This window comes from Mustela nigripes, chromosome 1 (assembly GCF_022355385.1).
Source record: "Mustela nigripes isolate SB6536 chromosome 1, MUSNIG.SB6536, whole genome shotgun sequence".
Taxonomy (NCBI): Eukaryota; Metazoa; Chordata; class Mammalia; order Carnivora; family Mustelidae; genus Mustela; species Mustela nigripes.
The window spans coordinates 247,114,759-247,137,835 of NC_081557.1; the positions used below are offsets into that span (position 1 = coordinate 247,114,759).

The window sequence follows — 23,077 nt, forward strand, 5'->3', positions numbered from 1 at the left end:
TCATGATCTCAGGGTCCTGGGATCGAGCCCCGCATCGGGCTCTTTGCTCAGCGGGAGCCTGCTTCTCTCTCTCTCTCTCTCTGCCTGACTCTCTGCCTACTTGTGATCTTTCTCTCTGTCAAATAAATTAATAAAATCTTTAAAAAAAAAAAAAGGTTACAGTATTCAAAACAGTGTGGTAACTGGCATAAAGGTAGACATAGAGATGACCCGATTGAATAGAACTGAAAGTCCAGAAATAAATTCATGTATCTCTGGCCAACTGATTTCAACAAGGGTGCCAGGAGCATTCAATAGAGAAAGAATAGTTCATCGATAAATGGTGCTAGAATAGTTGGATATCCACATGCAAAAGAATGAAACTGGACCCCTGCCTCACAGTAATTATGAAAAACTCAAAATGGATTAGTGACCTAAATAGAAGAGCCAAAACCATAAAACTCTTAGAAGAAAACATAGGAATAAATTTTTTTGACTTTGGGTTTGGCAATGGATTCTTAGATGGGACACCAATAAGAATGAGCAACAAAAGAAAAAGTAGGTAAATCAGACTTCCAACAAAATAAAAACTTTGTGCATCAAAGGACCTTACCAAAAAAGTAATAACTTGCAGAATGGGAGAAAATATTATCTCTGATAAGGGTCTAGCATTCAGAATGTATAAAGAACTCTTATAACTGAACCAAAAAAGCCACAACCAGTCTTTTTTAAATGGGCAAATGACCTGGGGTGCCTGGGTAGCTCATTCATTAGTTAATCATCTGCCTTCAGCTCACGTCATGAGAACCCCACATCCTGCTCTTTGCTTGGTGGGGAGCCTGCTTCTTCCTCTCCCTCTGCCTGCTGCTCCCCCTACATGTGCGCTGTCTCTCGTACTCTCTCTCTGTCAAATAAATAATTTTAAAAAATAAAAATAAATGGACAAAGGGTTCAAATAGGCACTTCTCTAAAGAAAGTACGTAAATGACCTGCAAGCATATGAAAAGATGCTCTTTAGGAAAATCCAAATCAAAACCAGTGAGGTACCACATCACATCCCCTAGCATAGCTATAAATGAGAAAGACAATACAAGTGTTGGCAAGGATGTAGAGAAACTAGAACTTTCATATTGCTGGTGCAAATGTAAAATCGTTCAGCCATTGTAGAAAAAATCTATCAGGTCTTCAAAAAGCTAAACACAGGCTCACCATATGACCCAGCAATTTTAGGTATATACCTGAAAGAATTAAAAACAGACAGTGTATGTACACACATGTTCATAGCAGCACTATTCACAATAGCCAAAAGAAAGAAACAGCCCAAATGTCCGTTACCAGATAAGCAAATTGTGGTATATACATACACTGCATCAGCCATAAAGAGAAAGGATTCTGACACTTGCTATAATATAGATTAACCCTGAACAATCATACTAAGTGCAGTAAGCCAAATACAAAACAACGAATATTATATGATTTTACTTATGTGAAGTATCTAGTGTAGTCCAATTCAGAGAGACAAGAAGTTGTTTAGAGGTTACCAGGGAATGGGAAGAGAGGAAAAGATCGAATTTTTGTTAACTGGGTACAGAGTTTATATTGGTGATAATGAAGAACTTTTGGATAGAGAGTAGTGATGGGTATACAGGATTGTGAATGTATTTAAATGCCACGGATGTACATTTACAGATGGTTAAATTGGTAAATATTACACAAATTAAAAAAAAAACCCAGGGATATCATTATTGTTTCTCTTTCCTCTAATACACCATTAAAAGTCCAAACTACCCCTGTTAGATGGAGCTTCTGCTCCGTTTTAGAACTTGAATACTTCCTATGAATAAGGACTCTTTAAGATGCTGTCTTTAAAGGGGCGCCCGGGTTGCTCAGTGGGTTAAAGTTTCTGCCCTTGGCTCGGGTCATGATCCCAGGGTCCTGGGATTGAGCCCCACATCGGGCTTTCTGCTCAGCAGGGAGCCTGCTTTCACCTCTCTCTCTGCCTGCCTCTCTGCCTACTTGTGATTTGTCTGTCAGATAAATAAATAAAATCTTTTAAAATAAAAAAAAATTAAAAAAAAAAAAGATGCTGTCTTTAAAATATGTTTCAGCATGAAGGGAAGGAATTACTTTTGCCCCCTAACGTGAAATCATGTATACCTGTATGTGACCTCTATGTAATATAGAATAATGAAGGAATTTGAAACTCAGTGAGATGGTCATATCCAGCCACATGGCTGGTAAGTAGAGAACTAGAACTTCAATAATTAAGTTGTACTGCTTCACTGTCTTGTGGTAAGTCATCACTCCCTTTCCTGTGTTCATGACATTTTCAAAGCTAAGGAATTGGTTCATTTCTCCTAATAATATAGTTCTCAAATTTTCCTTTCCAAATACCATGATGAACAAATAATATGATAGTCACTCAACTATTTGAGCTTATGAAATTTATACCTCAGTTCTTTCATTAAGCAGACTTTTTTTTTTAAGATTTTATTCATTTATTTGACAGACAGAGATCTCAAGTAGACAGAGAGGCAGACAGAGAGAGAAGAGGAAGCAGACTTCCTGCTGATCAGAGAGCCCAGGACCCTGGGATCACAACCTGAGCCAAAGGCAGAGGCTTAACCCACTGAGCCACGCAGGTGCCCCAAGCAGACGTTTTTCTTAGCAGTAATTCTATGAGAAAAGTTATTTTTATTCAAATAAAAAGATAAGTTATAAAATCTCTATTGTTTCCTTCCAATCTACACTAGAGTATGAAAAAGTAAATCTATTTTTAGGACTCACCATGGGCCTACTTTGTGAACAATCAAGATGTTAGCCTGCCTTCCTATATCAATCCCACTTTTATTAGGAATTAACCTTCCTTACGAACCTTAAATGTGAAGAAATCTTCACATTTCTACTTAGGACTTCAAAGACGGCCAAGCACTTGGTGTTTTTCATAGGACTCTGGGCCATTCCATTTTTGAACAGACATTTCCCCTTCCAGATAGAAGATATTGGTCTCCCTGAATTCTTCGTAGAAGGCAATGTCGTGTGGTAGAATAATGTTGATATCAGGTTGGCCTACCTGGACTTACTTCTTTGCTTTAATAGCTTTGTCACCTTGGACAAGTTATTAGTTATTTGTGTCTGTAAAATGGGGATGATATTTCTAATTATGGAATTGTTCTAGGAATGAAAGAGCTAATATTTTTAAAGTATCAATACAATGAATATTAGCTTTCTTCTTTTCTCTGCTGCCTGTGGTTATAACCCTCAGTGCAATAGCTACAGTTTTCAGGTTCAGCTGAAGTACAGTGCAGTCACCTAGTCCTCAGAGATAATTTTTTGCAATAAAATTGCTTGAACCGAGGGCGCCTGGGTGGCTCAGTGGGTTGAGCCTCTGCATTTGGCTCGGGTCATGATCTCAGGGTCCTCGGATTGAGCCCCACATCGGGCTCTCTGCCCAACAGGGAGCCTGCTTCTCCCTCTGGGTCTCTGCCTGCCTCTATGCCTACTTGTTATCTCTCTCTCTCTCTCTGTCAAATAAATAAATAAAATGTTTTTAGGAAAAAAAAAAAATGCTTGAACCGGGGGCACCTGGGTGGCTCAGTGGGTTAAAGCCTCTGCCTTCGGCTCAGGTCATGATCCCAGGGTCCTGGGATCGAGGCCCGCATCGGGCTTTCTGCTCAGCAGGGAGCCTGCTTCTCCATCTCTCTGCCTGCCTCTCTGCCTACTTGTGATCTCCGTCTGTCAAATAAATAAATAAAATCTTTAAAAAATAAAATAAAATAAAATTGCTTGAACCTAGAGTCCTTTTGACTTGGTTCTGTTTGACTGTGCAACCCTGAAGAAGGCAGTCTCAGTTCAGCCTTCCTCCCTGCCTCTGGGCCATTATTCACTTGCTGTCAGCGTAGTCAGAGTCATGTTTTTCGTCTTTTCAGAATACCTTGGTATTGCCAATGACATTTCATTTCTATCCAGATGTCCCATCTTACTTATGGCTTCAGAAATCTAAAACTCCTGCCCAGTAAGCAGTTCTAAACTGAGCCACACTTGGTAGTTACTTGCCTGTCTTATCCTTTAAAAAGGAACATGTGGGAGTTCCCAATAAATAGCCTGAGGTGAGAACCACTTCTTTCCCTCTGGGCAGGGTTGAGAACTCAAGGTCAGGGTTAAAAACATCCCAGAACTAGATGACAGGAGAGCAGATTCTTGTAACTTCTGAAAAATAATCTCACTGATGAGTAAGTCATTCTTCTGAAATTGTCTGTATTTCTTCTGTAATGTTCTTTTGTTCCCTGAAATCAGTCTTTACTTTTAAATATTCATTGCACTGCAATAATGTCTACTTTGCCTGTTAACTGTGACCTCTAGTTGACTACCCACCAAAAAAAGTCAAAATAGAAAGTAAAATTAAGGGGCGCCTGGGTGGCTCAGTGGATTAAGCCGCTGCCTTCGGCTCAGGTCATGATCTCAGTGTCCTGGGATCGAGCCCCGCATCGGGCTCTCTGCTCAGCTGGGGGCCTGCTTCCCCTTCTCTCTCTCTGCCGGCCTCTCTGCCTACTTGTGATCTCTCTCTGTCAAATAAATAAATAAAATATTAAAAAAAAAAAAAAAGTAAAATTAAATCTCACTTGTCAGGATTTATGGATAATCCTTGGAAGTTCCTGGCAATACAGTAAAAATGACTATACCTTTACCTCCACTGTTAAAAATAGATTTTATAAGGGAAGTGTTAATATTAGGAAACTGAAGAGGACTTTAAAACTACCAAGAAACCTCTAGAAATACAATTAATTTGATTTATAGACTATATTATTTTTAGGAAGTGGAACCATTTTGGAGAAGAATGGTGGACAGCAAGAAATAATCATTAATATAATACCATTGATTAAACTGGAAGAGCTTTAAAATAAGAAATGAACTTTAAAAATAAGAATACACTTTAAGATCTCTCATTTTTAAAAAAATTATTTCTGGGGCACCTGGGTGGCTTAGTTGGTTAAAGCCTCTGCCTTCAGCTCAGGTCATGGTCCCAGGGTCCTGGGATTGAGCCCCGCATTGGGCTTTCTGCTCAGCAGGGAGCCTGCTTCCCCCTCTCTCTCTGCCTCCCTCTCTGCCTACTTGTGATCTCTGTCAAATAAATAAAAATCTTTAAAAAAAAATTTATTTCTGCCAGAGATAATGCCATTTGTTTTTGTCCATTGGTTCTTTAGGATGGTAAATGAGCAGCTACAGCGGTCACTTGATGATTGTCAGCATCGGCTCTCCAAGAAAAGAGGTGAACTTGAATCAGCCCAATCACAAATTAACATACTGGAGGAAAAAATAGGTAAATGTTTTTAAATTTTGTCTTTTTTTTCTTTTTTAAGATTTTATTTATTTGACAGCACAAGCAGATGGAGCTGCAGGCAGCGGGAGAAGCAGATGACCCACTGAGCAGGGAGCCTGATGCGGGGGTTCAATCCCAGGACCTTGGGATCATGACCTGAGCCAAAGGCCGATGCTTAACCGACTGAGCCACCCAGACGCCCCTAAGTTTTGCTATTGCTAAACCTAATTTACTTTGTCTAACAAACATTTCTCTCTATCCATAGGTAAACTACACCTTCAGATGACTTCGCAGAATGAAGAGGCTCATGTAATGAAAAAGACCATTGGTGTTATTGACAAAGAAAAAGACTTTCTTCAGGAGACTGTAGATGAGAAGACAGAAAAGATTGCAAACTTGCAAGAAAACTTGGTTAATAAAGTATGTGACTGTTAAATACCTTTATCTGGCATCTCAACAGAAACAATTTCATTCTCTCAAATACACAGTTCTTACCTCCCATGTACAAGTTCCTAAGACCCAGAGCCATAGCTACTAATAGGCTTAAATTTTATTTCATGCCAATAATTTGGATTTGCAAAAATTCTATTTATAGGGACTCCCAGGTGGCTCAGTCAGTTAAGCATTGGACTCTTGATTTTGAGTTAGGTCTTGATCTCAGTATTGTGAGATTGAGCCCTGTGTCGAGCTCCACATTGGTTATGGACCCTGCTTGATACTGTTTTTCTCCCTCTGCCCCTGCTCCCCAGCTCCCTGGATGCATGCATTTTCTCTCTCAAAAAAAATTCTATTTATAGGGGTGCCTGGGTGGCTCAGTGGCTTAAAGCCTCTGCCTTCTGCTCAGGTCATGATCCCAGGGTCCTGGGATCGAGCCCCACGTCAGGCTCTCTGCTCACCAGGGAGCCTGCTTCCCCATCTCTCTCTCTGTCTGCCTCTCTGCCCACTTGTGATCTCTGTCTGCCAAATAAATAAATAAATAAATCTTTAAAAAAAAAAACCTATCTATAGAACGTAATTTTATCAGATATGATTATAGCAAACTCAAGAAAACAATTGAGGATCTTCGAGTGGGTAGAAACATGCCAATATGTGAAGTACAGTTGGGACATAGAAATATTTACTTTGAAGCTTCCTTTTATAGCATAATTTACATAAATGTGATAATTTATATAAATTCAAGTAAAGACATTTTTATATGAGTGTTTTTGAATCATATATTTTCATAATTTCTGTAGGAAAAAGCTATTGCTCAGATGAAGAAGACAATCTCAGAGTATGAATCTTCTATGAAGTAAGTAATCAATGAAATGGCATCCTGCTTTTTTTAGAAATTTTCAGTAAGGGCAGCTTTTGTCTTTAAGTAGCAGTTTGACAATAGGAAAATTTCCTTGTTCAGTTTTGCCAGTGACAGCATCTAAGTCTGTTATGTGAACATGCCATCCTCTTGGACTTTCTCCCTTGCTCCGTCATCAACATCTCAACAGTCAATGTCTGATTCATTATTCTTTTCTGTACCTATTTGTTCTTTATTTCTACTATACTTACTCTCTTCAGACCCTAATCATTGAAAGTTTTTTACTTTAGTAGCCAGTCTGGAATTTATTCTACATCAAAACCTATCTTGAACAGTTACAGAATTTACATTTTATGTGTCATCTCTACTTAAGGCAAAAGTCACTAATGATTATTTTATATACCTTACATATTACATAGTAGTGGGGACTTAAATATTACATAATATTTGCCAATTCACTCTATTTTGTTTTGCTCCTAACATTTGAAAGCCTTCTGTTTAAAAAGAAAAAAAAAAAAAAGAAAGTCCTCTATTTTTACTTGACTTTGGAATTATAAATTTATTTTACAACTGTTTCTAAATAATGATTGGTAGGGATCTAAAATATCTGCTTTATCTAATCTATCAGTGTCTTAATGCAGTATAGTTTCTTGTATTCTTAGTATACTTAATTCAGAGTACAACAGTTTTCTTTTAAATGATTTACAGTTTTCCAAAAAGCTTTCTTTATTATTTCCACATCCCTCCTGTTAACAGCCAGCTAAAGGAAACGTTGACTAATCGGGACCGAGAAATAAGCAGCCTCCGGCGCCAGCTTGATGCAGCTCACAAAGAACTCGATGAGGTCGGAAAATCTAAAGAAATATCTTTTAAAGAAAACAGAAGATTACAAGATGATCTGACTACAATGGCAAGAGAAAACCAGGTATAGCACAGTGCATAAACTTTGATAGTTCTACCGCATATTCATTCTGTGCTAAATTTTAAAGCTTTAAATATTTTTTCAAATTTAATGATATAGGGGTGCCTGGGTGGCTCAGTGGTTAAGCGTCTGCCTTCTGTCATGCTCCATACCCGTTCCCTGCTCAGGGGGAAGCCTGCTTCTCCCTCTCCCGCTTTTCCTTCTCCCACTCCTATTGCTTGTGTTCTCTCGCTGTCTTTTACTCTGTCAAATAAATAAATAAAATCTTCGATTAAATAAGTAAATAAATAAATGAAATAAAATTTAATGATATAAATATCAGTAACATAAATCTTTGAGGAGAATGGAACTTATGAGAGTATTTAAAAATGTGGTTTAGAATGCTGCTGTGTATCACAGGGTGTCTAATTGATGCAGCTGTGGTCTCCTTACCCTTTTGGTCTTCGTTACTAGGAATCCTAAAGCTGAGAGCGTGGTATTCTCTGTGGCAGGTACCATTGTCAGCCTCACTCCCAGCATCACTCTCAGGGCAAAGTGCTACGTTTTAAAGACCCATGATAAATTTTAATTTTTCACACTTCCTGCCAGCAACTTAGAGATATAAGTAAATTAATAAATATTTTAGAATGACAGATACTGAAAAGTATTGGTTTTGTTTGTGCTGGTTTATTAAAGGATTATACCAAGAAGATGAATAATTTTCCTATTTTAAATATTTTAAATTTTTTAAAAATTACTTTTAGTGTTCAGTATACAGCATATTGCCTATATATGAGTTTTTAAAAATGTCAATCCGTGAGCATAGCTAGCTCCATAATATAAATGCCAGATACATGATCAAGCCTACTATAGGAGATAGATGGTAATATTTGGTTAAAAAATCGAGGTCAGGAAAAACATGAAAATAACTTAGAAACTGTTTTCCTTTTTCCTACTCTTATTCCCCAAATTCTAAAGGAGCTATTTGAATATAAATAGAACTCATTAGGTGCCACATTCATTGTAGATTTATCTGTCTTCAATTTTCTGATTTATAGGAAATCTCACTGGAATTGGAAGCAGCAGTGCAAGAAAAAGAAGAAATGAAGAGTAGAGTTCATAATTACATAACTGAAGTGTCACGATGGGAGAGCTTAATGGCTGCTAAGGTGAAAAAAACATTTAGGTTGGATTTAAGACTGATATCTAAAAAATATTTCCATGTGTATTTATTCTGTCTCCTCGTTTATATATTTATTTTTTCTGTCTCCTCTCTTAGATATTAAGATATGAGAATGGAGACCTTGCCTACTGTATTTTTCTATTTCCCCACAGATCTTAACGTAGTATACTGTCTAATAGTGTACGCTTCCTAATTAAAACAAAAATCCCAATGTCTGTATATGTTTATGATATGAGTATTCCAGTGGGTGACAGTTACTAATTTAGAAATCATTTAATCGTGCCTAAAACCAGGAAAAAGAAAATCAAGATTTGTTAGATAGATTCCAGATGCTTCATAACCGAGCTGAAGACTGGGAGGTCAAAGCCCATCAAGCTGAGGGAGAAAGCAGCTCAGTTCGACTGGAACTTCTTTCCATTGACACAGAGAGGAGACACCTTCGAGAAAGGGTGGAGCTATTAGAAAAAGAAATTCAGGAGGTAATATATTCATTTATCTTGTGATGACATTATTTAGTAAAACAATAACGTTCGAAGATACTTTAATGAAGTGAAATTTAAGCATTGATTAAGTAAGTTCAATATAATCTTTTATCAATTCTGATCATTTGTGTAGGAGCCCCATTACTTTTTTTTAAATTGTAGTAAAATATGCATAACATCAAATTTACCATCTTAACTGGTTTTAAGAGTACAGTTCTTTGGCAATTAGTACATTCACATTGTTAGGCAACTGTCATGACCATCTCCAGAACTTTTTCATCTTCCCTGACTGAAACTCTGTACCTGTTAAGCTCTAACTCCCCATTCCTTACGCCCCACCTCTGCACCCCCCCACTCTGCCCTCCCTCCCCATCTCAGCCCCTGGCAAGCATCCTCCTTTCTTTCTCTAGAAAGAAGAGGTGGACATGGAGGGGTGGGCTGACTACTCTTTGTACTTCATATAAGTGTAATCATACAATATTTGTCTTTCTGCGACTGGCTTATTTCACTTAGGCTTAAGGTTCAGTTAACCTCAAGGTTCACGTATGTTGTAGCATGTATCCAAATTTCATTTCTTTTTAAGGCTGAATAATATGCCATTGTGTATATACCTCACGTTTTCTTTATCCATTCATCTGTCATTGGACATTTCATTTGTTTTCCTCTGTGGTCGCCAGGAATAATACTGCTGTGAACGCGAATGTACAGTAAACTAAAGTCAAGTCCATGCTTTCAGTTCTTTAGGACATCCCTGGCAGTCGAATTGCTGAATCATGGTAATTTTTATGTTTGATTTTTTTCAGGAATTGTCATACTTTTTTCCTTAAGGAAAACTACAACAAACATAAAAATATGAAAGTGGCTTTAGAATTTGGTAATGGATATAAGCCGAAGGACTTTTGAGGTGCTTGATCAGAAAAGCCCAGATTGCTTTGAAAAACTTGTTGGTAGAAAGATTCATGTTACAGAGGATTCTAGTAAGGGCTCAGAAAAAAGAAAGACAAGCTATTGACAAAACTTCTGTCATTTACAAAATACATAAATTTTCAAGAACAGAACTTTTCCAGAAATCTTAATGTTTCTTCTAGTGAGGTCGTAGATGAGATCATGTTATTGGACACAGAAAGAAAGGTGATCCTTGTTATAAAATGGCAGAGAACTTGGCTTAATTAATTATGGTCTACTCTTGGGAGGAAAGTAGAACTTTTTTTTTCTTTTAGATATTTTTTTTTTTTTTGAGAGAGTGAGCACAAGCAGGGGAGAAGCAGATATACACATTGTATATATATGTGTGTACACTAACACACACACAATGAAATATTACTCAGCCATAAAAAAGAACGAATCTTTTCATTCTTGCTGTTTACAACAACATGGATGGATCTAAAGGGTATAATGCTAAGCAAAATGAGAAAGAAAAATACCATATGATTTCACTCAAATGTGGAATTTAAAAAATAAAACAAATGAACAAAGAAAAAGAGACAAACCAAGAAACAAACAGACTCTTAACTGTAGAGAACAAACTGATGGTCACCAGAGGGGAGGTGGGGGGGTGGGCTGAAAAACAGGTGAAGGGGTTTTAGAGTGCATTTACCATGATGAACACTGAGTAATATACAGAAGTGTTGGGTTACTGTATTGTACATCTGAAACTAATAAAACACTGAATATTAAGTATACTAGACTTAAAATTCAGGGGGAAAAGGAACCAGGTCTTGATGACTTGGAAAATTCTTAGCCTATCCAGACAGTGTGCTCTGGAGACAGGACCAAGTGTGGCTCCACAGTCTGTTTGTGAACAGATTAGGTAGGTTCATGTAGCCAGTCAGTCATCTCAGTAGAAATACTGCCAGCTTGTACTGACAGGGACAGAAGCAAGGTGAAATGAAGGAAGGCTGTTGAACATCTGGGATCCTACCAGCAGAAAATAGGCTGGTAGAGTTCCTTAGCTACAAATATGTGTTCTCCCTAGAGAAAAATGAAGAATGTCTCTGGAGGCAGCTCAGGACCAGCCTGGCTGCCAAGAGCAGCTCAAGGCTGGCGGTGCTGCGATTGTCACCCCAGGCCCAGGGCATGTTACCTCCTTGGTTCCAGAGTGCAGGGCCACTGACCCTGAGGGCCAAGAAGGTGGGGCTCTAGCTGAGGGTCAAAAAAGTGGGGCCACTCTAGCAGGCCCAGAAGACAGACCACTGGGCACAGATAATTATTCTTAGGCCTTAAAACCGAATGGAATTTCCCTTGGTTGGTTGCAAACTTACTTTGGACTAGTAACCCTTTCATTCCTTCTATTTTCTCCCATTCGGGGTGGGCATGTCTAGTCTCTGTTTCGCTATTGTCTTTGGAAGCAAGTAACTTGTTTCCTAGTGTCACAGATCTCAGGAGGGAGAGTAGTTTGGCGCCTGGTTGGACCATACCCAAATTCTTACCCATATCTGATTTAGATGATGCTTAAATGAGACTTTGGACTCAGTTGATGCTGGAGTGTTGGGATGGAGTGAATGTATTTTACACAAAGGAAGGATAAGAATTTGGGGGAGATAAAAGGTGGATAGAATTAGGGGCCTTGGGGTGCCTGGGTGGCTCAGTGGGTTAAGCTGCTGCCTTCAGCTCAGGTCATGATCTCAGGGTCCTGGGATCGAGCCCCGCATCGGACTCTCTGCTCGGCGGGGAGCCTGCTTCCTCCTCTCTCGCTGCCTGCCTCTCTGCCTGCTTGTGATCTCTCTCTGTCAAATAAATAAATAAAATCTTTAAAAAAAAAAAAGAATTAGGGGCCTTAAGTTATGTTGAAATCCTATACCCCAGCACCTGTGAATGTGACCTTATTTGGAAATAGGGTTTTTGCAAGTATGATCAAGGTAAGATGAGATCATACTGGACTAGGTAGGGCAGGCCATAATCCAGTGACTGGTGTCCTTTGTAAGAGAAATCCGGAGCAGAAGACAGAAGGGAAAACACCAGATGACGACAGAGGCAGAGACTGGAGCGAAGTGTCCACAAGGCAGGAACACTGAGGACTGCCGGTGGCCACCAGCAGTTGGGAGGGAGGCATGGAGTAGATTCTCTCTCAGAACCCGCAGAAGCAGCCAGCTCTGCTAATGGCTAGATTTCAGACTTGTAACCTTCCGAATTGTGACAAGAAATTTCTGTTGTTTTAAACCACCCAGTAATTTACAGTGATTGGTTACAGCAGGGCTAGGAACTACCCTGTCTCTCTGAGTTTTTCTATTAAGAATATAATAACTGGGGCACCTGGGTGGCTCAGTGGGTTAAGCTGCTGCCTTCGGCTCAGGTCATGATCCCAGGGTCCTGGGATCAAGTCCCGCATCGGGCTCTCTGCTCAGCAGGGAGCCTGCTTCCCTCTCTCTCTCTCTCTGCCTGCCTCTCTGTCTACTGTGATCTCTCTCTGTCAAATAAATAAATAAAATCTTAAAAAAAAAAAAAAAAGAATATAATAACTGAAGGAAAGCTTTTCAACCTTCAGAAAAATGCTCAGAAGAAACTATTCTTTAATATTTTTGTTCTATGTCATTGTTCATGATTTTACGTGGTACATAAAACTGATTTTTACATATTTATATTTCCTTTTGGGGAACTTTGATTTTAAATTCATTAACTTGGAAAATCCAAATATTTTCTCTAATCACTGGAATTTATTAAATCTTCACAGCACAGTTAGATTTTTAACGTCAGTTTCTTTTCTTAGTAGCTGTTAAAATAATTTTATTTTTCAAGTATGGAATTCTTATTAAAGTCTAGAGTAGAGTTTATATCAATTTGTATTTATCACTCAATTTAAATTGAGAAACTTAAAATGTGGACTATTCTAGAAAAAGATCTATATCAGTATTTCAAACTTTATAATTTCAGTTATTAAAATCTTATAAAGTTGTGTGTTACTATTAGGTTAAATTAAATTTAAATACAACTCAGGTATTTCGTTTTAAGGCAAACTCCATTTTGAAATTTAAAATTTAAAGACATCTGAGAAGTGAGAAGTATATATGTTACTTTTTCTTGTAAGGATGTTATAACAATTTATAAAGATAAAATTTTAACCTAACTTCAAAGATCCCTCTTATTCACCCTAAAACAAAAATTTTCATCTTTGCATCTTCCAAATACATACGTGAGGTACTTAGGTACTGTGATTAATAAGTACATACAATTCATTTGGTTAAGCATTAAATAGGCCATCTTTAAATAGCAGACAGCTTCCTGAGAGTATGTTAAAATATGCAAAAATTGGCTCTTATGTTTCCATAAAGGGGGGTCTCGGCTGCACGGATTCAAGCCTTTAAAATTATTTCGTTATTTTAACTTTTTACCAGTTTCTTTTTCTACTTTCAGCACATAAATGCACACCATGCTTATGAATCTCAGATCTCATCAATGGCCAAAGCCATGTCCAGATTAGAAGAAGAGCTGAGACATCAGGAAGATGCAAAAGCAGCAGTGTTGAATGATTTGTCGTCTCTCAGAGAACTTTGCATTAAGCTTGATTCAGGCAAAGACATTATGACCCAACAACTGAATTCCAAAAGCCTGGAGTTAGAGAGGGTAAGAACTTAAAAGATACTGTTTTGTAGCACATTATTTTATCGAGCCCTCCTCTCACTGTTTTACTTCATCAGGCGCCGCCCAATATATTTGTTCCCCTTAAAGGAGTTACATTTGACTACGGGGTTCTGACAACTAGATTCTTTCCCAGGATTTTTCTGGCAAACATGGTGATGAAATTAGGTGCTCTCCATTTTGGAGTAGATGGGTGTTTAGGAAAACAGGAGTCTTCTTATTACAGAATAGGAGTATATCCCAGTACATTTCTTCTCTCTGTTTGAAGGTAAGATTTAAATGAAGGATTGAGCAATTTATTGCTTCCTAAATGGAGTTGTTTTTTCTGATAAAAATCCCAAGACATTTAGGGGTGTCTGGGTGGGCTCAGTTGGTCAAGTCATGATCTCCGAGTCCTGGAACTGAGCCCTCAAGTTGGGTGTCTGCTCAGCGGGGAGTCTGCTTCTTCCTCTACCTTTGCCCCCACCTCATACACGCAAGTGTGTGCGTTCTCTCTCTCTCTCTCTCAAATAAATAAGTAAGATCTTTTATTTATTTAAGTATTTAAGGTATTACTTAGGTTTATTAAGGTATTTAAGTCTTACTTAATTTTAAAAGTTTTGTTAGCTGGAACTTCCCATTCTCAAACTGAGGCAATACTTTAAACAACCCAGCGTGTTTCCAGTTTTCATAAATTTAGTAGTATCTTTATTTTCGGGAACTGAGAAGCTCCAATGCTGACTCAACTGTGTAGTCAGAGTATATATAATAGATAAGAAGGGCTTCCTTGCTGATAAGATTGGCCACATTTTAGGATTTTTATGTTAATGACCCTCTCTTGACAAGGTAGTGTGAGTTAAAAACTATTTGAGGGCTGGAATAGGTCTTGTAGCAAATAAGCCCTTACTGAAAATAGCAAAAATTATCTTGAAAATAAGATGATTTTCTTACACTGAAAAAAAAAGTGATTCAAAATATTTAAGTGGTACCCAAAATAAACAACTGATGGGTGTATAGCTCTGCAAATAATTTTTCAGAATAAGCCTAAAATTGTACTGAAGTAGTCTTCATTTGTTTTCCCTATAGGTTTCGGCGGAATTAGAAAATGTGAAATCAGAAGCAGAACTATTAAAAAAACAACTGTCAAGTGAGAGACATACAATTAAAAACCTTGAAACATTGTTGGCTACAAATAGAGATAAGGAATTTCATTCTCATTTAACATCCCACGAGAAGGATACAGAAATTCAGCTGCTTAAAGAGAAGTTAACCCTTTCAGAAAGCAAATTGTAAGTGGCATAAATCAACCTATATAAAGAAAACAGCTTGTCAAAAATAATTTTTCAGTTTTTGGTGGGAGAGGGTGATGGGAGCATGTAAGGTGGCATAAAACCAAAATATCTTCCTTACATGATGGCTGCTTTAGGGAATTCAAGGGTTTAGTTCAGGAGAAACATTGTGTTTGAAAATGTAGATTTGTCTGTCTTCACCATAGATGGTACCCATGGAAGCGAATGAGTGAGCTCTAGAAAAATTTCTAAATTTGAGGCACAAAGAGGAGTCAGTTAAAGGAGAAAGCATTGCAAGATGGGGAGAACCATCTGTGTGTCTCTTGCTGTGGACAAGGAAAAGATTTCAAAAAGGCTGTGTGTTACTACCTTTTTGGAGATTGATGATAGTGCCTTTTAGATGGTCAGGTTTGGACATGCTTGATAGAAGAGGGGAAGAAACCCGGAGTGGATAGTGCAAGTAGAACAGTTTTAAAAGGAGTTAGAAGTATTTTCGCTTTCGGGGCACCTGAGTGGCTCAGTCAGTTAAGTGTGGCTCAGGTCATGATCCCAGGGTCCTGGAAGTGAGTCCCATGTCAGGCTCTCTCTTCAGCCGGGACCCTGCTTCTCCCTCTGCCGGCTGCTCTGCCTGCTTGTGCTAGAAGTCAAATAAATAAATAAAATCTTCTTTTAAAAAAGGAAAAGAGGGGCGCCTGGGTGGCTCAGTGGGTTAAAGCCTCTGCCTTCAGCTCAGGTCATGATCCCAGAGTCCTGGGATTGAGCCCCGCATCAGGCTCTCCGCTCAGCAGGGAGCCTGCTTCCTCCTCTCTCTCTCTGCCTGCCTCTCTGTGATTTCTGTCTGTCAAATAAATGAATAAAACCTTTAAAAAAGAAAGGAAAAGAAAAAAATATTTATCTTTCTGAGGCAGGAGTCTAGAAAAAGTCAACAAAGATGCTTTACATCTTGATGCTGTAATTCATGCCTTGTTCAAATTTGTATTTCCACCATTGCTGCAGTGCCCAGCACATACTGGAAGCTCAGTTTAAATGTTTGTTAAAGGGGCCCCTGGGTGGCTCAGTCGTTAAGCATCTGTCTTTGACTCAAGTCATGATCCCAGGATCCTGGATCAAGCCCCGCATCGAGCCCCACATCGAGCCCCGCATGAGCCCTGCATCGGGCTCCCTGCTCAGTGTGGGAAGCCTGCTTCTCCCTCTCCCACTCCCCCTGCTTGTGTCTCTCTTGCTGTGTCTCTCTCTGTCAAATAAGTAAAATCTTTTTCTAAAAAAAAAGTTTATTAAATAAATAAGATGAATGAATGAATAAAAAGGAAAACTTAGTAATGAAGCTCCGGAAGGAAAAGAAAAACTTACTAAGTTGAGAAAATTTGTGTTAAAAAATTTGTTTTTTTCTTTTTTTGTCCTTAAGTATCACCTCTTTTGTGTTTATTAATAACAAAAAAATCCATAGCACTTGACTAAAAAACAACACATTTGTTATTTATATCTTTGATTTTTAAAATTTGTTTTTAAGAACTAGTCAAGGCCGGGAAAACACCATGCTTCGGGCTAAAGTGACACAATTACAAACTGATCACGATGCTCTGAAAAGGCAGATTTCAACTGAAAGATATGAACGGTAAGAAAAAATTCTTAGCGCTGAGCAGTGTTTTTATTTATTCCCTGTCCTATTTCAAAAAGGATTTAATATGGCTTAAAAATAGACAACTTCCTTTTAGCATTCATACAAAAATAAATTTCTTCTGCTATTTATTCCTAGAAAGTCATCATGTTGTGGCAGATAATATCCTTACGGTAAATAAAGTAGCAAGTATTGTCTCAATGTTTTCTATAGGATTTCTCAGGGCAAAGTTAGGGCATTATTTGAAAGAGTATAGATAGGGAATCAGCAAGCTAGTAAAGACTCTACAAGAACCCAGACAATATCATCCAATAGGAATCTCTAAATATAAGTCATCACAAGAGTGATGATGATCGTAAGAACAATGGATAAGGGATGCCTGGGTGATTTAGTCCATTTAGTGTCTGCCTTCAGCTCAGGTCATGATCCCAGGGTCCTGGGATTGAACCCCACATTGGGCTCTATGCTCAGCAGGGAGTCAGTTTGTCGCTCTGCCTGCTGCTCCCCCTGCTTATGTTCTCTCTCTCGCTCTCTGACAAATAAGTAAATAAAATCTTTAAAAAAAAAACAAGAACAATTGATAAATATGTGCTGGATACCATATACCTATAATCTATTCTTATGCCTATATTAGAGGAAACCAAAGTCACACAAATAGTAAATGGTGGAGCCAAAACTACAATCAAGGTAGATCCTGTACACCTGAAACTAACATAGGCATGCTAATTGTACTTGAATTTAAAAAAAAAAAAAAAAAAGAAAATTTAATGGGGCGCCTAGTTGGCTCTGTCAGTTAAGCATCTGACTCGTGTTCTCAGCTCAGATCTTGATCTCAGTGTTATGAGTTCAAGCCCTGCACTGGGCTCCATACTGGGCGTGGAGACTACATTAAATTAGTTAATTAATCTTACAGTTAATTAATTAAAATGAAGGAAAGGCAGATCCAATTTTATATCCCTTGCTCTTACATACAATATATTCCCTATAGCTTAGTAATTTTCATACTCACTTATATTTCAGTTCATTTGCTTTGTTACATTGAAAACTTGAATCCCCAAATGTTACAAGGAGAAATGACACCTGCTTTCACAGCTAAAATCAAAATCTAATTTGCGAATCACTTGTCAAGTTACCTTTCTTCTGTTATTCTTTCTTGCTATGTTAATACCATAGACATCAACATTCCTGAGATTTCTTTCTCATATAGTTGGTTATATTGCTTATCAGGTCAATTTTTTGAGTTCTCTTATTATCCATTGGCATCAGAACTTTGAGTGAGGTGTTCTTTGGACTATAGACAAAATTTGCTAGGAAATCAATATTTATGATTTCAAAGAGAAATGAAGCCTGAGAAATGAAGAAATGCATCAGTGTCATAAAAGCATTGTTACTAATTTCTTGTAATTGGCAAGATGTAGTCTTTTTTTTTTCTTAAGGTTTTTAAAATTTATTTATTTGACAGAGAGAGATCACAAGTAGGCAGAGAGGCAGGCAGAGAGAGAGAGAGTAGGAGGAAGCAGGCTCCCCACTGAGCAGAGCCCAATGCGGGGGCTCGATCGCAGGACCCTGTGATCATGACCTGAGCTGAAGGCAGTGGCTTTAACCCACTGAGCCACCCAGGCACGCCATGATGTAGTTTCTTAATGTGCTAAACTGCACATGCATGATGATTTCCATTTCCTAATGATGATTTAAATTCTCTTAAAATCAAGGGCCCTAAATCAAGCCCTCTTTTGCCTAGGGTTATAAGACCCCATTAATTCTTTTTCCGTTGCCCCTAGTCCTCAAAGAAACCTTGGCTGGCATGACTATGTCTCTTTTTCCTTACCATCCAACTAGATTATACATTTGTACACCACCCCAAGGAACACTTTTGGTTGTTGGAGGAAGAGAGAGTGGGACAAAAAAACTTTAGGTATTACAATGATTTATAGCCCTGTAAGGGGACTCAGTACATAAATAGTGTATCTACATGTTAAAATTTCATGGGGAGGGGTAGAAAATTTGGGGGGAGGGAATATCTTAAAAAGTTTCTTTAGGGGGTTGATAATGAAAAAATGTTTGTGAAACACCCAGCTAGGTAGAAATCCTGGATACTGAAGATATCTGATAAGGCAGAAAGTCTAGGCCAGAGATTGAATAGTGTACAAAAGAGGTAGCCACACAGTTACCATGCTTTGTGGGGCTGACTTGGACTCTAGCATAACAGAGAAAATGGTGATTTCGCTTCTGATAGTTGGAAGTTGTTAGGAAGGAGGATGCTAGGTCTATGTGCAGGAGGAGGTGGGAACCAGCCGACTTTGAAAACCTCTATTCAGTGAGGCTTTGAACAGTCTCTTACGGTACATATTACTGTAATTGAAATCTTTTATTCACTACTTGAAGATTATATAAGGATGCAGGATTTAAATGTAACAGAAATACTCATTAATTAATTGAGAAGTTATTTAGTCAGCCGGTAACAACAACAGCAGCTTATATTTGTATTCCACTTTCTGGTATAATCTCTTACTTGTTCTTTACTGACAGAGAACGCGCAATCCAGGAGATGCGTCGCCATGGTCTTCCCACGCCACCCCTTTGTTCTACTTTAAAGTCTCCTTTACATTCTCCTGAACATATAAACTGTTAATTATCAGAAGGTATGTATGTAACACCAAGGAGAGGCAAAGCTAATCTGTAGTTATGAACATTCAGGAAGTAGTTTTCAGCTTCGGGGAAGGGGAAATTGCCTTTAGCAGTGGTCAGCGGAACTTTGTGAAGTAATGGAATGTTCTGTGTTTTGGTGATGGTTACGTGCGTATATATGATTGTAAAAATTCAGTGACCTGAACAGTAGCAGTTCATGCATTTTATTGTCTGTAAATTATACCTCATTTAAAAAAAAGAAGACATTCACAATAGAAAACTAAATGACAGTATGAGATATCACATGGTAATATTGGATGAAGTGCCAAATTCAAGGTACAGATAATAGGTGGTAAAATTGTAGACGAAGATGTACAAATAGGAATGCACATGGCGGGGTGCCTGGGTGGCTCAGTGGGTTAAGCCTCTGCCTTTGGCTCAGGTCATGATCTCAGGGTCCCGGGATCAAGCCCCACATCCAGCTGTCTGCTCAGCGGGGAGCCTGCTTCCCCCTCTCTCTCTGCCTGCCTCTCTGCCTACTTGTGATCTCTCTGTGTGTCAAATAAATAAATAAAATCTTAAAAAAATAAGAATAAGGTTTGAAGAAAAAAAAGAATGCACGTGGCACAGTAGCCTCAATCTGACGGGATTGACAGGTTGTTGGGAAGTGATGAGGGAAGAAGGCACGGAAGGTAGAGTGGGGCATACAGGATATGTTGAATGTGAGGCAAAATTAGAGATTGTCTGTAGTCTTGGTTCTGTGAGTCAGGGGGAGCCATTGAAGGTCCTTCTGTGTACTGGATGAATACAAGGGAGGGATTAAGATGAAAAACTGTTTGGGGCACCTAGGTGGCTCAGTGGGTTAAGCGCCTGCCTTCAGCACAGTTTTAATCCTACAACCCAGAGAAATTAGCAATTAACATTTTGGTATATACTTCTTGTATTTGATGTATAATAAATAAACACACACATTCATAGACATACGATTCTAATAGAGATCTTACTTGAAATAGTTTTTATCCTGTTTTTTGTTTTGTTTTGTTCTTTGGGGTTTTTTCCCCTTAATAAATTGTTGAGAGCATCTACTCTTATCATAAAAAGTATTTTCAAAAATGCCACTTTAAAATCATCTAACAGGGGCCTGGGATCAAGCCCTGCATTGGGCTCCTTGCTCAGCGGGAAGCCTGCTACTTCTCTCTCACGCCCCCTGCTTGTGTTCTCTCTCTCTCTGTTTGCTGTGTTTCTCTGGCAAATAAGTAAATAAATAAAATCTTTAAATAAAATAAGATAAAAGCATCTCACAGTCCATCACATGGCTATTCCATTATTTACTTAGGTTACTTTCTCAGTGTTTCCATTATGGAATTTTTTATATTTTAGTGTGTGTGTTTTAATTGGGAGGGTGATTAGATAGCATGTAAGGTTAAAATACTTGAAAAAATATTTGACTACCTATAATATGCTTTTTAAGACTCAGACAATACATTGTACAGTACTTGTATATTAACCTGTCATACTATTCCTTGTTTTGAGTGATTTTTCTCAATTAATATGCTACGTTAATTGAGACATGCTATGTTTCTTTTCATTCTGTATTATTCATTTAGTCCTCATATACTTTGATGTACTCTGGCGGTTTGAGGGGAATATCTTTTTGAAGTATAGAACAGTACTTTTGAGGTACTAATTAAAGCTTGATTATGGGCAAAGGCTTTATTAGAGACTACAATTTCAGTTAAAAGTGAAAACAATCTCAGTTTTCTTTAAATGTTCTAAGTAGGGACGCCTGGGTGGCTCAGTTAGTTGAGCAGCTGCCTTCAGCTCAGGTCATGATCCCAGCATCTTGGGATCGAGTCCCACATCGGGCTCCTTGCTCAGCAGGGAGCCTGCTTCTCCCTCTGCCTCTGCCTGCCACTCTGTCTGCCTGTGCTCACTTCTGCTCCTCTCTCTCTGACAAATAAATAAATAAAATCTTTTAATAAATAAATAAATAAATGTTCTAAGTGATTTTGTTTGTTATTTTTCTCTTAACTCACCTTTCCTGTCCCTTCTTTTTCAGAATGATGGCTACAAATGAGTTACCTATATGGATTTTTTAAAGGACAGAACAGTAATGAAATATTTTAAATACTTGTTCCTGAAAATCATGAACATTGACACAAATTCTACCTCTGTCAACTTTTATTTAAATCAGTGAATATTTATGTAAAAATTTTGGTTTAAAAGAGCCATATCTCTATGTATATTTTTATATATGTGACAGAACAAAACATTAATAGTGCTAACTAATGTTCTATCTGTATTTATACTATTCCTGACTTAAATTTCTCCTCAAAGTGTGTTGTTTATACTGTGAATATAATGTATTGTTCACATTATACTTTAATAATCTTTTTCATAATGAGCCATGATATGTATATGTAAATATTCTTACTGTACTTATTTTCAGAGTTTTTAGTTTTCATGCCTGTGTTTATAAACCGTATCTTTAATGCATTCACAGAGGATTATCAACTTTGATGCTGTGCTCTCTCACTTTTTTCTTCTAAATGTAAAATTATTCACCAGTTTTTTGTTGTCATCAAGGGTAATATATTCAGGTCTATTCTTACAATAGCAGAGGTCTTGATAAAATAATGATCACCATATATAATTTGTTACTGCTAACTAGCAAAACTGATAGAAAAGATACATTTGTATATTACATACAATGTAATATTGTGGTTATCACATGGTTTTCGTATAACAAGTTCTATCAGAATCAAACAAAAAGCTGCATTCAGAATTTTGTAAGACAAAATATAGAACAGAAATTTGAGACACTTTTTTCGTAAATAAAAGTCCTCCTTGTATTAATTGAAAATCTCAGAGTATAGAAGTATATGGAGTAAATACAGTATTTTGTTAAAATGCCAATATACATTCAGTAATAGCAGTTATTTGCTTCTAAACGTGTGTGTTTTAATTTATGAGTCTTGCAGAATAGTAGTAAACACTGAACTGTGGCATGTTAAATAGAAAACAACTTTTTGCAATTAATTTTCAAAGTTGTAATTTTAAGGACTTTAGATATAAACATACATCAATAGAAGAACAGAAGTACAAAATAGAATATCAGATACAAAAACTAATCGTGTTTGAACCATACACATTTGAAGAAAATTCTGTTCTCTGTGGATTTCATTATGATTGAAAAAGAACTTAAGAACTAACATAGGAAAGTCGAAGAGCAGTTATTTATGATATGTTTTGTTTTCTCTCATGGTTTACTGCAGTGGAGTTTGTGTGTGTGTGTTTGTGTGTACCTAGGGGTGGGCACTGTTGTTTTTCCAAAACGAATATGCCTTATATGTTCGGGTTATGCCCTTTGCAATAATCCACTGTGTATTGGGTATGATGTGGTTTACTTTTCTACCATCTTTGTAATTGTATGTATTCTGCCTCCTTTGTGTGAATTCATGTATTATATAGAAAAATACAAGAGAAATGGGACTATTTGCAATGTCATGTGGAAAATCTTTTAATAAATATATGTAAATAAAAAATATCTGTCCCCACCTTTTCCCCCCAAGCAACAGCAAGACATATTGTGTTAATATTTTATTTTTAATGTTTTCTATAATTTAAACATGTATAGCTTTAATTGTTATTTTCTTAACCATGTTACTACAATTTTTCTATATTAGTTTTATCCTATAATACCAAATGTTCTGACCTTTTATAGATGTTTTTAAGTAATTTTAAATTATGCTTGATATAGATTTTCCAATAAACTTTCCAGTCAATTTATTTTCTCTTTCTTACAAATAGTTTTTTCTTAAATTTTAGC

The 23,077-nt window shown here is 37.5% G+C and overlaps 1 protein-coding gene across 3 annotated transcripts in view; it reads left to right on the plus strand.

The window, feature by feature from the left end:
* Positions 1-23,038, plus strand: part of CEP135 (centrosomal protein 135) — a 76,853-nt gene extending 53,815 nt beyond the window's left edge. For all 3 annotated transcript variants that reach the window (XM_059384274.1, XM_059384294.1, XM_059384284.1), the window contains 11 exons: positions 5,184-5,299; positions 5,565-5,719; positions 6,535-6,590; positions 7,350-7,518; positions 8,553-8,663; positions 8,971-9,156; positions 13,510-13,719; positions 14,800-15,002; positions 16,513-16,617; positions 19,150-19,262; positions 21,308-23,038. In XM_059384274.1, the coding sequence (XP_059240257.1) occupies positions 5,184-5,299; positions 5,565-5,719; positions 6,535-6,590; positions 7,350-7,518; positions 8,553-8,663; positions 8,971-9,156; positions 13,510-13,719; positions 14,800-15,002; positions 16,513-16,617; positions 19,150-19,252 (1,414 nt within the window). In that variant the 3' untranslated portion in view covers positions 19,253-19,262; positions 21,308-23,038. The remainder of the gene's footprint in view (positions 1-5,183; positions 5,300-5,564; positions 5,720-6,534; positions 6,591-7,349; positions 7,519-8,552; positions 8,664-8,970; positions 9,157-13,509; positions 13,720-14,799; positions 15,003-16,512; positions 16,618-19,149; positions 19,263-21,307) is intronic.
* The last annotated feature ends 39 nt before the right edge of the window (positions 23,039-23,077 follow it).